Source organism: Staurois parvus, unplaced genomic scaffold (genome assembly GCF_062004578.1).
Source record: "Staurois parvus isolate SC_StPar_1 unplaced genomic scaffold, SC_StPar_1.0 ptg000059l, whole genome shotgun sequence".
Classification (NCBI taxonomy): Eukaryota; Metazoa; Chordata; class Amphibia; order Anura; family Ranidae; genus Staurois; species Staurois parvus.
This window is the reverse complement of record NW_028317855.1, coordinates 16826394-16838543: the sequence shown is the minus strand read 5'-3', so window position 1 is coordinate 16838543 and position 12150 is coordinate 16826394. Positions and strand designations below refer to the sequence as shown.

The 12150-nt window shown below is 46.6% G+C and overlaps 1 protein-coding gene across 1 annotated transcript; it reads left to right on the top strand.

The window, feature by feature from the left end:
• The first annotated feature begins 8986 nt into the window (after positions 1-8986).
• LOC149469832 (uncharacterized) lies at positions 8987-11677 on the top strand. The gene is made up of 2 exons (XM_089668526.1): positions 8987-10581; positions 11284-11677. Exons 1-2 carry the CDS (start codon positions 8987-8989, stop codon positions 11675-11677), a joined length of 1989 nt encoding a protein of 662 aa, XP_089524652.1.
• The last annotated feature ends 473 nt before the right edge of the window (positions 11678-12150 follow it).

Genomic DNA, 12150 nt, shown 5'->3' with positions numbered 1-12150 from the left:
TTTTCCACATTTTGTCATGTTACAACCAAAAACGTAAATGTATTTTATTGGGATTTTATGTGACAGGCCAACACAAAGTGGCACATAATTGTGAAGTGGAAGGAAAATGATAAATGGTTTTCAGAATTTTTACAAATAAATATCTGAAAAGTCTGGCGTGCATTTGTATTCAGCCCCCTTTACTCTGATACCCCTAACTAAAATCTAGTGGAACCAATTAGAGAACATTAGTGAACAAACAGCATCATGAAGGTCAAGGAACACATCAGGCAGGTCAGAGATAAAGTTGTGGAGAAGTTTAAAGCAGGGTTAGGTTATAAACAAATATCCCAAGCTTTGAACATCTCATGGAGCACTGTCCAATCCATCTTCTGAAAATGGAAAGAGTATGGCACAAGACATGGCCGTCCACCTAAACTGACAGGCCAGGCAAGGAGAGCATTCTGAGAAGCAGCCAAGAGGCCCATGGTAACTCTGGAGGAGATGCAGAGATCCACAGCTCAGGTGGGAGAATCTGTCCACAGGACAACTATTAGTCGTGCACTCCACAAATCTGGTCTTTATGGAAGAGTGGCAAGAAGAAAGCCATTGTTGAAAGAAAGTCCCATATGCAGTTTGCAATGGGGGGGGGGGTCACAGCAAACATGTGGAAGAAGGTGCTCTGGTCAGCTGAGGCCAAAATTTAACTTTTTGGCCTAAAAACAAAATGCTATGTGGAGGAAAATTAACACTGCACATCACCCTGAACATACCATCCCCACTGTGAAACATGGCGGTGGCAGCATCATGTTGTGGGGATGCTTTTCTTCAGCAGGGACAGGGAAGCTGATCAGAGTTGATGGGAATATGTATGGAGCCAAATACAGGGCGATCTTAGAAGAAAACAAGTTGGAGTCTTCAAACGACTTGAGACTGGGGTGGGGGTTCACTTTCCAGCAGGACAACGACCCTAAACATACAGCCAGAGCTACAATGGAATAGTTTGATCAAAGCATATTCATGTGTTAGAATGGCCCAGTCAAAGTCCAGGCTTAAATTCAATTGGGAATCTGTGGCAAGACTTGAAAATTGCTGTTTATAGTCTCTCTCCATCCAATCTAAAAGAGCTTGGGCTATTTTGCAAAGAAGAATGGGCAAAAGTTTCACTCTAGATATGCAAAATTGGTAGAGACATCCCCAAAAAGATTTGCAGCTGTAATTGCTGCAAAAGATGGTTCTACAAAGTATTGACTCAGGGGGGCTGAATATAAATGCCACACTTTTCAGATATTTATTTGTAAAAACTGTTGAAAACCATTTATCATTTACGTTTTTGGTTGTAACATGACAAAATGTGAAAAATTTCAAGGGGTATGAATCAGTGGCGTATTTAGATTTTGTGCTGCCCTAGGCAACACAAACATTTTGCGCCCCCCCCCCTTCTCCCCAATGAGAGAGTTCAATAAGTGTGTGTATGTATATATGATTCTCTCTCTCTCCCTTTCTTTCTCTTCCCCCTCTCTCTCTCTCCTCTCCCCACTCTCTCTCTCTCCCATCTTTCTCCCTCTCTCTCTCCCCCCCTCAATCTCTCGCTTCCCTCTCTTTCCCCCCTCCCTCTCAGATCATATGGGACTGCACACACACAGTATGATTACCCCCCCCCCCACACACACACACCTCCTCCAATGGCTGCTGATCTCTGAGCAGTAGGAAGGGGGGGAGGTGTGTACAGTCTCATACGATCCATCAGTGTATCATGTGCTGGATGGATGACAGGAGGGAGAGCCCACAGAACACAACACAGCTCACCTCCTCCGAACTCTTTCATCTCCGCCACTTCTCCTCTCCCTGCTCCAGGCTGTCCCGTGGTCCTGGCTCATCAGCTGCTGGAGGGAGAGATACATGACCATTGCTCTGCAACTACCCTCCCCCACTCCCCACCACATCGATCTTCCTGCTGTCTGCCACTGCTCAAAAAGTCCCTTCTTCCAGGGGGCGGTTCGGTCCCCCTAAAAATTGCCGCCCTAGGCAAAAAACGCATTGTTTGCCTCATGGTAGATACGCCCCTGGTATGAATACGTTTTCAAGACACTGTATGTTTTTCAATACAGGTTTCCTTCATAGTGGAAGTTAACCCTATTTTTACGTTTTACTACAAGTAAGCCGTATTTACCACAAGGCAAACAAGGCACTTGCCTAGGGCGGCAGTCTTCAGGGGGCCCCACCTCCCCCAGAAGAAGGGATGGAAGAAGGGACATGCGCACTATGGGAACCAGGTGGGATCCGAGAGAGGCTGCGGGCTGATTAATGGTGTATGCCTGACTTCCATTCCCTGGGATGTCCGGAGCTGTGAAGATGGGTGTCTTTCTATCACCTGGAGGGGCATAGTGGAAGGTTCTTCCAGGTAGTGGGCAGGGGTGTTGTTGGTCAATGTCAGGCTCTCTCCTTGGGAGGGGGAAGGGGGGGTGTTTGTCATTTCCATGGGGGCAGACGATTGTAGTGTTGCCTAAGGCAGCACAAAACCTAAATACACCACTGCTTTTACCCCCTTCGTGCCCAGGCCAGTTTTCAGCTTTCAGCGCTGTAACACTTTGGATGACAATTGCGGGGTCATACAACACTGTACCCATATGACATTTTTATATATTTTTTTACACAAATAGACCTTTCTTTTGGTGGTATTTAATCATCTGTGCCGATCTGTTCTATGACAGCGTGCTGTGACAGCGTGAGGAAAGTGCTGCAACTAGCAACTGTATTTAGTTGGTGATCTGCTGTGTCATTGGACACAGCTGATTACGTGGTAAAAGGCCACTGTGATTGGCCTTCTACCTCTTGAAATGATCCGATGTGTCCATAAGACACAGAGAAAACCGGGTGCACGCTATTGGGGCAGTGCAGGAGGGCGTGTTCTGCGAGGATGCCATATGATGCCCTCCCAGAACTGGACAACCGCACTGTAGCTGTCATTTGGCAATAGTGCAGTTGGCAAGAGGTTAAGAAGACTTGCATGTAGGTACTGTAAATATCTCCTAAACATGCACCTTTTTCACCGGATCATGCACACTGCACTCTCAATGATTGGCATTCTGTCCATTGAGAGAGTGTTCCGCGGCCAAAACTTCTGCACGCATGTGCGTGAGTGATGTCATTGTGGCTCGGCCACTGCCCACAAACTCGGAATTAAGATCGGGTGAAGATGGAAGCCTTGGGGAGTCATGACAGCACTCTGCTGGAGGCTTCATTTTCAGGTAAGTCTCATAACGTGCTAGTATGCTGTGCATACTAGGGAGAAGTTTTTTAGATTTTTTTTGTTGTTTACTACCACTTTAACAGACTCGCTAAAAAGTGGAGAAAGAGAAAAAGAAGTACTTAATTCCTTATCCTTTCTATAGAAAAGCCTGCTCCATGCACCTTCCATCTACTACAAAAGTACTTTGACGCTGAAAATTAAGTACAACATTTTAACACTTGCTGTAACGCCTTAATACAAGCTCAGCACCTCTGAAATACGGTTAATTGAATAATTTATGCCATCACTTTTTTTTGCAAGTTTCCTTCTATTATAACTGAAGCTTTGAGAGGCTGTAAAGCAGAACATCTTGTCCTAGTTCGCTGGCACATCTTTTTCTTCCCCAGGAAGTTAAGAGCAGTCTAGTTTTTGGTGATTGACACTGAATGTGTGAAAGCAATTTCCTCCACAAAGGTCAAACTGCTTTAAAATCATGTTGAACAACTTAGATGTAAAGTGAATTTTAAAAAACGGTGTTGTGGTAAATCTTCATGTAGGTTCCTGCATTTCCAAAATGTTTACTGTATTAAAAGCATACAAATGAATATATGCATATTTGACTATGCAACAAGGCAAAATTCAGTGTCCCCAAGCAACTAATGTGGATTCATCTTTCAACTATCAAATTCAATGTTCTAGTTTCATCACTGCTTTTCTCTGAATTATGATAGCCATAATAATTTTGTTCTATTGTTTTCTATGCAAACCTACCCCATTCTTTCACCTTTTTAGCTGTCTGTTTCATTCAGGAACCATATGAGTGTCAAATACATTATTAACCAGAGAATAATAGTTTAATTGGTATCCTAGCTTCCAGTCACTTGTGCTCCTGTCTCTTAACTGATTTTTGACTATTTGTTGATGGGGGAGGGATGAATTAATATACACCTATAGCTGGGCAGCCGATTTCTCTCCTGCTATGAACAGTCATGGGGGGGGGCCTCTCCTTTCATCTGTCTGCTGGCTTTCTTTATCTCCCGCCTACCGCTGAACAGCGATCAAGACTCTGTGTGTTGTGGAATTGGTGGCTGTGCTGTAGCATGGGAGAGATGGGATGTGTCTTGTCAAATCCTCTCCTTGATACAGTCAGTTGATTTACTGCCATGCTCTTGTGGCCTCTTCCCTGTGCATTCTTAGTGGTGGCCTGCTAACCCTTAAATCCACAGGTGCAAATGGTCTTTAGTATATGAGCATGTGTTAGTGGGAACCGAGCAGTTTAGAGAGTCGTTGCAGAGCAGAGGACCCATCCTCATCAGTGGCTCCTGCGGGGCTCGTCCAGGATACCTCTTTTGTGCAAGCAAGTTACCAAGACTATGAGCCAAAGACAGTCAACATGGATCCTTCTGCCACAACCCAGTGGTGTGAGAAGGAAAATAGCCAATCAGAAGTCAGGTGTGGTGGTCGAAATCCTCAAGAGTACCTGGACAGAAGAGCAGATCCATCAAGTCACAACTGCGCTAGCTTCTGACCAAAAAGTATACATACTGGGCATGAGAGCAAATCAAGCCACCTCTTTCACCCATGTCGTACTAGAGTGGATAAGGGGAATTCCTGTCTGCTTCCAAGAGGCTAATCTGCCCTAATGTCAGCACCAGGGGCCATGATAGGGCCCAAATTTATTGCTGCTCTGGGAGAGTTTGTGGCAAAGTGTCATAATAGTAGCCCAATAAACACTTGATCCGGATACCAAAAGCTGAGTGTCTTTTGAGGCAACTACTGTAACCAGTGCCTACCATTGAAGAAGGTTTTGAGGAATTGCTGGAGCAAGCCATAAAAGCCTTGAATGAATAGGACATTTCTGCGGCTCAGAAACAGAGAATCACTGAGGGCTTAAGAGCTTCATGAGCACTCTACAGACTCAGTGGTCTGTAACAATTGTGGAGGTGTAGGCCATTACAATCGTGAATGTAAGGGAAAGGGGATGAAGAGATCTACACAAGAGCTCTCCTCAACTCGGGTGCTCAAGTGACTTTACCGACCCAAGAGTTCTACAATGAGCAATTGAAGTACATGGCTCTGCAAAAGTTGGTAGGTTTAAATGTCCAGGGCATCTAAGCAGAGAAGTACCCTGTGATGGCTACCTGCAGATCAAATTGTCATTTAACCACTTGCCTACTGGGCACTTTTACCCCCTTACTGCCCAGGCCAATTTTTAGTGCTGTTGCAGGGTACAGTGTTGAATGACTGCACAATTGTCAAACTAAATTTTTATAATTTTTTGAGACAGAGCTTTCTTCTGGTGGTATTTGATCACCACTGGGGTTTTTATTTTTTGCTAAACAAAAGACCAAAAATGTTGGAAAAAAAAGTTTTTCTTAGTTTCTGTTAAAAAGTTTTGTAAATAAGTGATTTTTCTCCATCACTGATGTGCACCAATGAGGCTGCACTAAAGAAGAGACACTGACAGGCATCACTGAGGAGGCACTGATAGCCAGCACAGATGGGCACTGATGGGCTACACTGATCATCAGTGCACAGATGATCAGTGTAGATGCCCCCCCCCCCCCCCCCCCGAGAAAGCGCTGTCAATGTGAGGAGAGGACTGACGAAAACCAGCATTTCCTGTTTACATGTGGTCACATGTAAAAGGTGGCCCTGCTTGGCCCCCTGCTTGGACATGTGATCAGCTGTGTCGAAAAGACACAGCGATCACAGATCGCGCACAGTGCATGCCCCAGTGTGCGCGCAGGGGTGTGTGGTTCTGGGAGGATATCCATGGATGCCTTCCCAGAACTAGTTGATCGCACTGTAGCTGTCTTTTGGCTATACCACAGTCAGAAAGTGGTTAAATAATATGTAAACCAAACAATTCATGTTCATATTCCGGATATGTGCCTTAAATGAAGTAATATAAAGAGAACAGGATTCTTTTTCATATGTGTGAAATCCCTGGTGTTCCTTCCAATCACTCTACTTTCCTATTAAAAATTGTCTACATTAGGCATGAGAGGACAGTGTGGTCAGGTCTCTAGCTGTGCTGAGAACTTAGTGTGCACTCCTCCAATGATCAAACTTCTGCTAGCATTGCCCCCCCCCCCACAGACTGTCATTGAGAGGACCAGTGTCCTGCTGTTTCTCCTCCCTCACCTCTCTGTGCTGTAAGAACAGAGGCTACATGATCACTTATCAAAAAGGGGCAAAAAAGGGTATTTATAATGTTTTTTGTATTTATACACAAATTGTTTACCTTTCATTTCTGTTTTAAACTGAATGGGTTGTTTTAGAAGGTAAGGGTTTACATACTCCTTAACCCAACAACTGTTGGACAATCTATAATCTTTGACACACTACAGGCTTTCTTTCTTCCCTACTGCTGTGAAGATCAAGACTGTGTGTTATGGAATCAGCGGCTGTGCTGTAGTAGGGGAGAGTGGAATATGTCTTGTCAGATCTCGACCCCCTCCCCCCCCAGGATCTGTGTAAAGCAGGCTCTAAATTTTTTCCCACTCCCTCCTCTTAAAAGGAGGCTAATATTCTGTGTACTTCAATGCCCACAAATCCTTGCAGTTAGAGGAAGAGAGGTGTAGCAATCGTGCACACAAAGATGGATGCAAACCTCCATTTTGGCAAAGGCCTCCATCTTGTATCATTTTCTGCTCCCAAATCAACTTCCTCAAAATCCCCCCTCCCTCTCTGTTGAGTGACAGAGATTAGCCAATTAGCCTGGCCCCCATATGTCTCCAGACTCTTGCTTGGAAAGGGATGGTAAAACCACAAACCAAGTCCTTCACTGAGCTCAAAGACATTCCAGGTAGTCGTAAAACGGACTCACATTTAAACATCCCCTTTTCCCTTATGATTACATATCATGGACTACGAAAGACGTACATAAAAACCAGGCATATATTCAGATCGGTCTTGTTAATACAAGTCGTCTGATATATTACATCCCCTAGCTGGCATCAACAGGAGAGCAGAAAATGATATCTCCTAAACCATCCCAGCAGGTATGCCATATTTCATATCTAGACGTTCAGTATTAATCTACTAGTGGCAAGGCTGCTAAATGCACCGAGAGTAAGTTATGGACCATAGTATAATTTGTGAGGGCTTTGGTCAGAGCCTGAGCTCCCTGCCTACAACTCCCTCCCCAAATGAGGCGATTGATTCTCTGCTTCAGGGAGACACCCTGCTGAGATCCTAGAAAAAGGCTGTTATGCTTGGAGTTAGGCTAAGCTGAGTTGAGCTAAGTTGAAGATTCTCCCTTGTAACATCAGAACCAACTTTGGGAGATAAAAGTCCTTTAGCTTTGACACTTGAAAGCTGCTTAAAACAAGGCTGACGGCAAGTACATTATCCCTCTAAACTTCTGTTTTCTCTTTGCTGTGTTATTGCTCTCTGTATATATATATATATATATATATATATATATATATGCGCTACATCTTTTTTCTGTAAATATTTTTATTGCACCCTTTTGACCTTTTAGCAATAAATCTTACTTTCTGAAAGTGTTGAACTGTTTCTAAAGCTCTTTAATGCAAACTAAGAACCCTGTCTCTGAAGAGTGCTACTGTGTGTGTTTAAACCTCTGTATAACCTGCCTGCGGTGACAGTGGATACAGACGATTATTCAAACATCATAGTGTTATTGTTGATATTGCCGAGTTTCCTCTTTCTCTGCTCAAAAAGGAGGTGGTGGCAGTGTGAAGGGTTAATTGCGTAATTAAGCTGACCCAGTAACAATCGCTCCCAGGCTGAAGATACACAGATTGTGGTCCTTTAGCTTGAAAATCTTTGTGCAGAGTGCAGCTGAGCGTGACATTGTTACGCACGTGACAGCGCAGTTTTAGATTGGCTAGTCCTTCGGTCAGGAGTTTGGTGAGAAGGGCTGGGGTCTGACACCGTGATCGTCACATATTGGCTGGCAGTGTACGTGGGATAGTTCTGCATTAGAGCTTCAGTGCATTGTTAGGAATTAGCTCTGCACTGAAGGAGTGTGACCTTTGTGGAAACAGTCCTTAGAAACAAGTGGTGCATATTTTATATATATATATATATATATATATATATATATATTTTTTTTTTTTTTTTTTTTTTTTACACACACACACATATACATATAGCAACAGCTCCTTCCTTTTTCTACTTTCTATTCTATCTTTGCTTGCAATTATGCCTGCTGATGCAGAATACAGGAAAATGAGCAAAAGTTATTTGAGTACGGAATGTACCTCACGAGGCATTGACGTCGGTTGCAAAACTCACAAAGATTTGATTAATGACCTATAGGAGCATGATAGCCAAGCATACCAGAACTCGGGGGAACTTGACCATGAAGGGGTTCCCGCTACCTCCGATCCCAGTGGCTCAAAGACGGCCTCGCAGGATGGGCATACAGAGACTGGAGTATCACCGAATGTTAACTTCACACCACCGCCCGAGCAGGCCAGCACCGGAGTGCCTGTAGCCAGCAGAAACTCTCCTCAGATGCAGGAAGCCATGGAACGCATCAAGGAGACGGAGCCTATGGCATAACTGCGGTTCCTTGAACACTAGGCTGACAAAGAAGCTGCGGAATGCCAGGCTGAGAGAGAGGAATGCCAGGCTGAAAGAGAGGCTGCCAGAGGGGAATGCCAGGCTGAGAGAGAAGCTGATCGTCGGCACGAGCTGGAAATGGTTAGGCTCCAGCAGCAGCGACAGGTTCAGAACCTCGGATCCCTAGAGCATAGGGACGCCTCTCTGGCCGTGGTCACAGCAGCCAAATTTCCAGTGATGGAAAAAGATAGTGACATTGACATGTATTTACTGTTATTTGAAAAAACTTGCCATCAGTACCATCTGCCCCAAGCACAATGGGCTCAGTACCTGACACCAGGGCTACGAGGCAAGGCCCTGGATGCGTTTGTTGAATTGCCAGAGGGGCAGGACAATGATTATGAAGCTTTAAAAGATGCCATCGTCCGGAAGTACCAGATGACCCCGGAAGTGTACCGCAAGTGGTTTAGGTCCTTGCAAAAGGGACCTGGGGAATCTTACACGGATGTGGCGAGTCACTTACGCACCACATTCCGGCAGTGGGCTAAAGGACTGAAAGCTGACTCCTACAAGTCTTTGGAGGATCTCATGATACAAGATCAGCTCCTGCATATCTGCCCTGCATACGTCAGACAGTTTGTCTTAGAAAGAGAGCCAGCATCTGCCAAAGCTGCAGCCGATCTGACAGATACCTATGTCCACACGCGGGTGTCTGACCCTCGCAAGGCTCCTCCAAATGGCTGGAAAAGAGGGAAATTGCCCATAGCAACCCCTCCTACGCCGGTGAGTCAAGCTCCCCCTCACCCAACACCTGCAGCACTTGGGGCCAAGCCATTCCTGACTGACAATCACAGATGTTTCACCTGTGGGAAAACCGGACATCTCAGGATGCAGTGTCCTGAGCAGAAGAAGATGACATCACCGGGCCAACTGGCCTGCAACTCTTCCTCCGTGCTGTTGGCCAGTGGTAAACCTCGGGGAACCAGCACCAACCTACAGCCAGTCATAGCCGGCAACCGGACCGTAACTGGTTTCCGTGACACCAGAGTGGAAGTCACCTTAGTTCGACCAGAGGTGATAGAGGACAAGGACATCATCCCAGAGAAGTTCCTTACCCTCATCGGAGTGCCGGGAACCCATTCCCGCATACCCTGTGCCTATGTGTTCATCGATTGGGGTGCAGGGAGGGGGATGAGGGAGGTGGGAGACTCGGATGAAATCCCCACAGCCGTTCTACTGGGTGCTGATCTGGGCACTCTTATCTCTTACTATGCACCTGCTAAGGATGCCCCAGATGCCCCCCTGGAACTCTCTGGACCATACCAATGTACTGTGTGCAGATGTTGGGGTAATATCTGGGCAACCTATGGATGGACAGAGGGAGGAGGTTGGGAGTGGAGTGGGGTTGCAGAATTCTCCAGTGCCTGGAGAAGGAGAGGAGACCCCTTGAAGGGGGAGGTAATGAACTCCTGTGTCATTGATGTTATAAACTTAACTGTTGATAATGATGATGATAATGTTGATACTGTCAATGATGATGGTCATGATGATACTAATGATGCATTACCAATATTAGTGGTCACCCGCAGTGCTGCAAGGGCAGCTGAGACACAGGCTCTGGTCTCGGAACAGCAGGAGGATATCTCTGACCCCTCCCCTTGTTCTGACACAGTGGACTCTGCCTCCATCGAGTCTCAGCAGCTGTCATTGTTTGCTATAGAACCGCTGGCTCTTGTGGTTCCACCTTTGAGGCAGCACTGCAGACAGACCAGACCCTGGAGCAGCTCAGAAGTCTGGCTAATCGCCCACCTGCAGAGAAAGACAAACAAAAGGTCTACTGGGAATAGAGAAGGCTGTATAGGGAGGGCTTGCCCACCGAGGGAAGTGGGGCTGACATTGGTAGGAGACAGCTTGTTGTGCCTAATCCATTTAGGGGACAGCTGCTGAAAGTAGTTCATGAAATTCCTTTAGCAGGGCACCTCGGGATCACTAAGACCAGAGCCCGATTGGTTCACAAATTTTTCTGGCCTACCATCCTCTCTGACATAGCTGATTACTGTCGTTCCTGTGTTACCTGCCAGCGAGTTGGCAAGGCAGGAGATGTGCACAGGGCCCCATTACAACTTCTGCCTGTGATTGATGAGGGTGGCAGTAGACATCATGGGGCCTCTAGCCATCCCTAGCAGCTCAGGCAAAAGTTATATCCTGACAGTGGTTGACTATGCCGCCCGGTATCCCAAAGCTGTGGCTCTCTCCTCCCTCCAGGCGGACAAGGTTACGGATACTCTGCTGAGGATCTTCACCAGAGTGGGGTTTCCAGCCGAGTTCATTAGCGATCAAGGACCCCAGTTTGTGTCAGACCTGATGAAAGTTCTCTGTCAGAAGATACAGATGACACACATCATGGCCAGTCCTTACCATCCACAAATGGCTTGTGCGAATGTTGGCACCTTGAAACAAATGTTGCGCACCTTTGTGGAATCCCAAGGAAAGGACTGGGAATGATATCTGCCTCATCTGCTATTCGCTTACAGAGAGGTGCCTCAGGAGTCCACCGGGTTTTCGCCCTTTGAACTTCTGTATGGGCGGAGGGTGAGAGGGCCTCTGGACCTAATCCGTGAGACCTGGGAGGGCAAAATTGTTGACCCTGAGGTCTCTGTGGTGGATTACGTGATAAAATTCAGGGATAAAATGGAGACGCTGGTGGGGATGGTACGGGAAAATATGGCCCAGGCCCAGACCAGGCAGAAGCGTTGGTATGACCGCAATGCCAGGGAGTGGACATACAACGTTGGTCAGCAGGTGTATGTTCTGCTCCCCTTGTGGCAGAACAAACTTCAGGCTGCCTGGGATGGCCCGTACTCCATCACCCAGCGCCTGAACAATGTTACCTATCTGGACAGGTTGGGGGAAGGGAGCAGGCGGTAGAAGGCCTTCCATGTTAACATGATCAAAGCCCACCATGAGCGTACGGCCTATGTCATGCCAGTCTGCAGCCAGGAGGCTGACCCCCTCCTAGACCTACACGCTGACATTAGGGAAGTAGATTCAGCCCTCCCGATCAACCCCCACCTTACCCCCAAAGCTGCAGCATCACCCCCAACTGCAGCATTTCCTCAACCTCCTTTTTCATATCAGCCAGCACCTCCAAAGAAATGCGGTAGGCTGATTGTTTAACAGGAGGATGGGCCCCTGTGTCCACTTTGTGGGCAGCGAGGTGTGCTCTTCCAGTCTTCCCAATAAACCTACTCCCATATACTGCCAGCACTCTCTCAGGTACCTTGGCTGGAGAGAGTGCTGGCAGTATATGGGAGTAGGTTTATTGGGAAGACTGGAAGAGCACACCTCGCTGCCCACAAAGTGGACACAGGGGCCCATCCTCCTGTTAAACAATCAGCCTA

Bases quoted from the DNA above. Each gene is read 5' to 3' on its own strand.
- LOC149469832 (XM_089668526.1), top strand. From the start codon at position 8,987: ATGGAAAAAGATAGTGACATTGACATGTATTTACTGTTATTTGAAAAA. The intron at 10,582-11,283 runs GTCTACTGGGAA...ATTCGCTTACAG, and splicing joins CAGAGAAAGACAAACAAAAG to AGAGGTGCCTCAGGAGTCCA.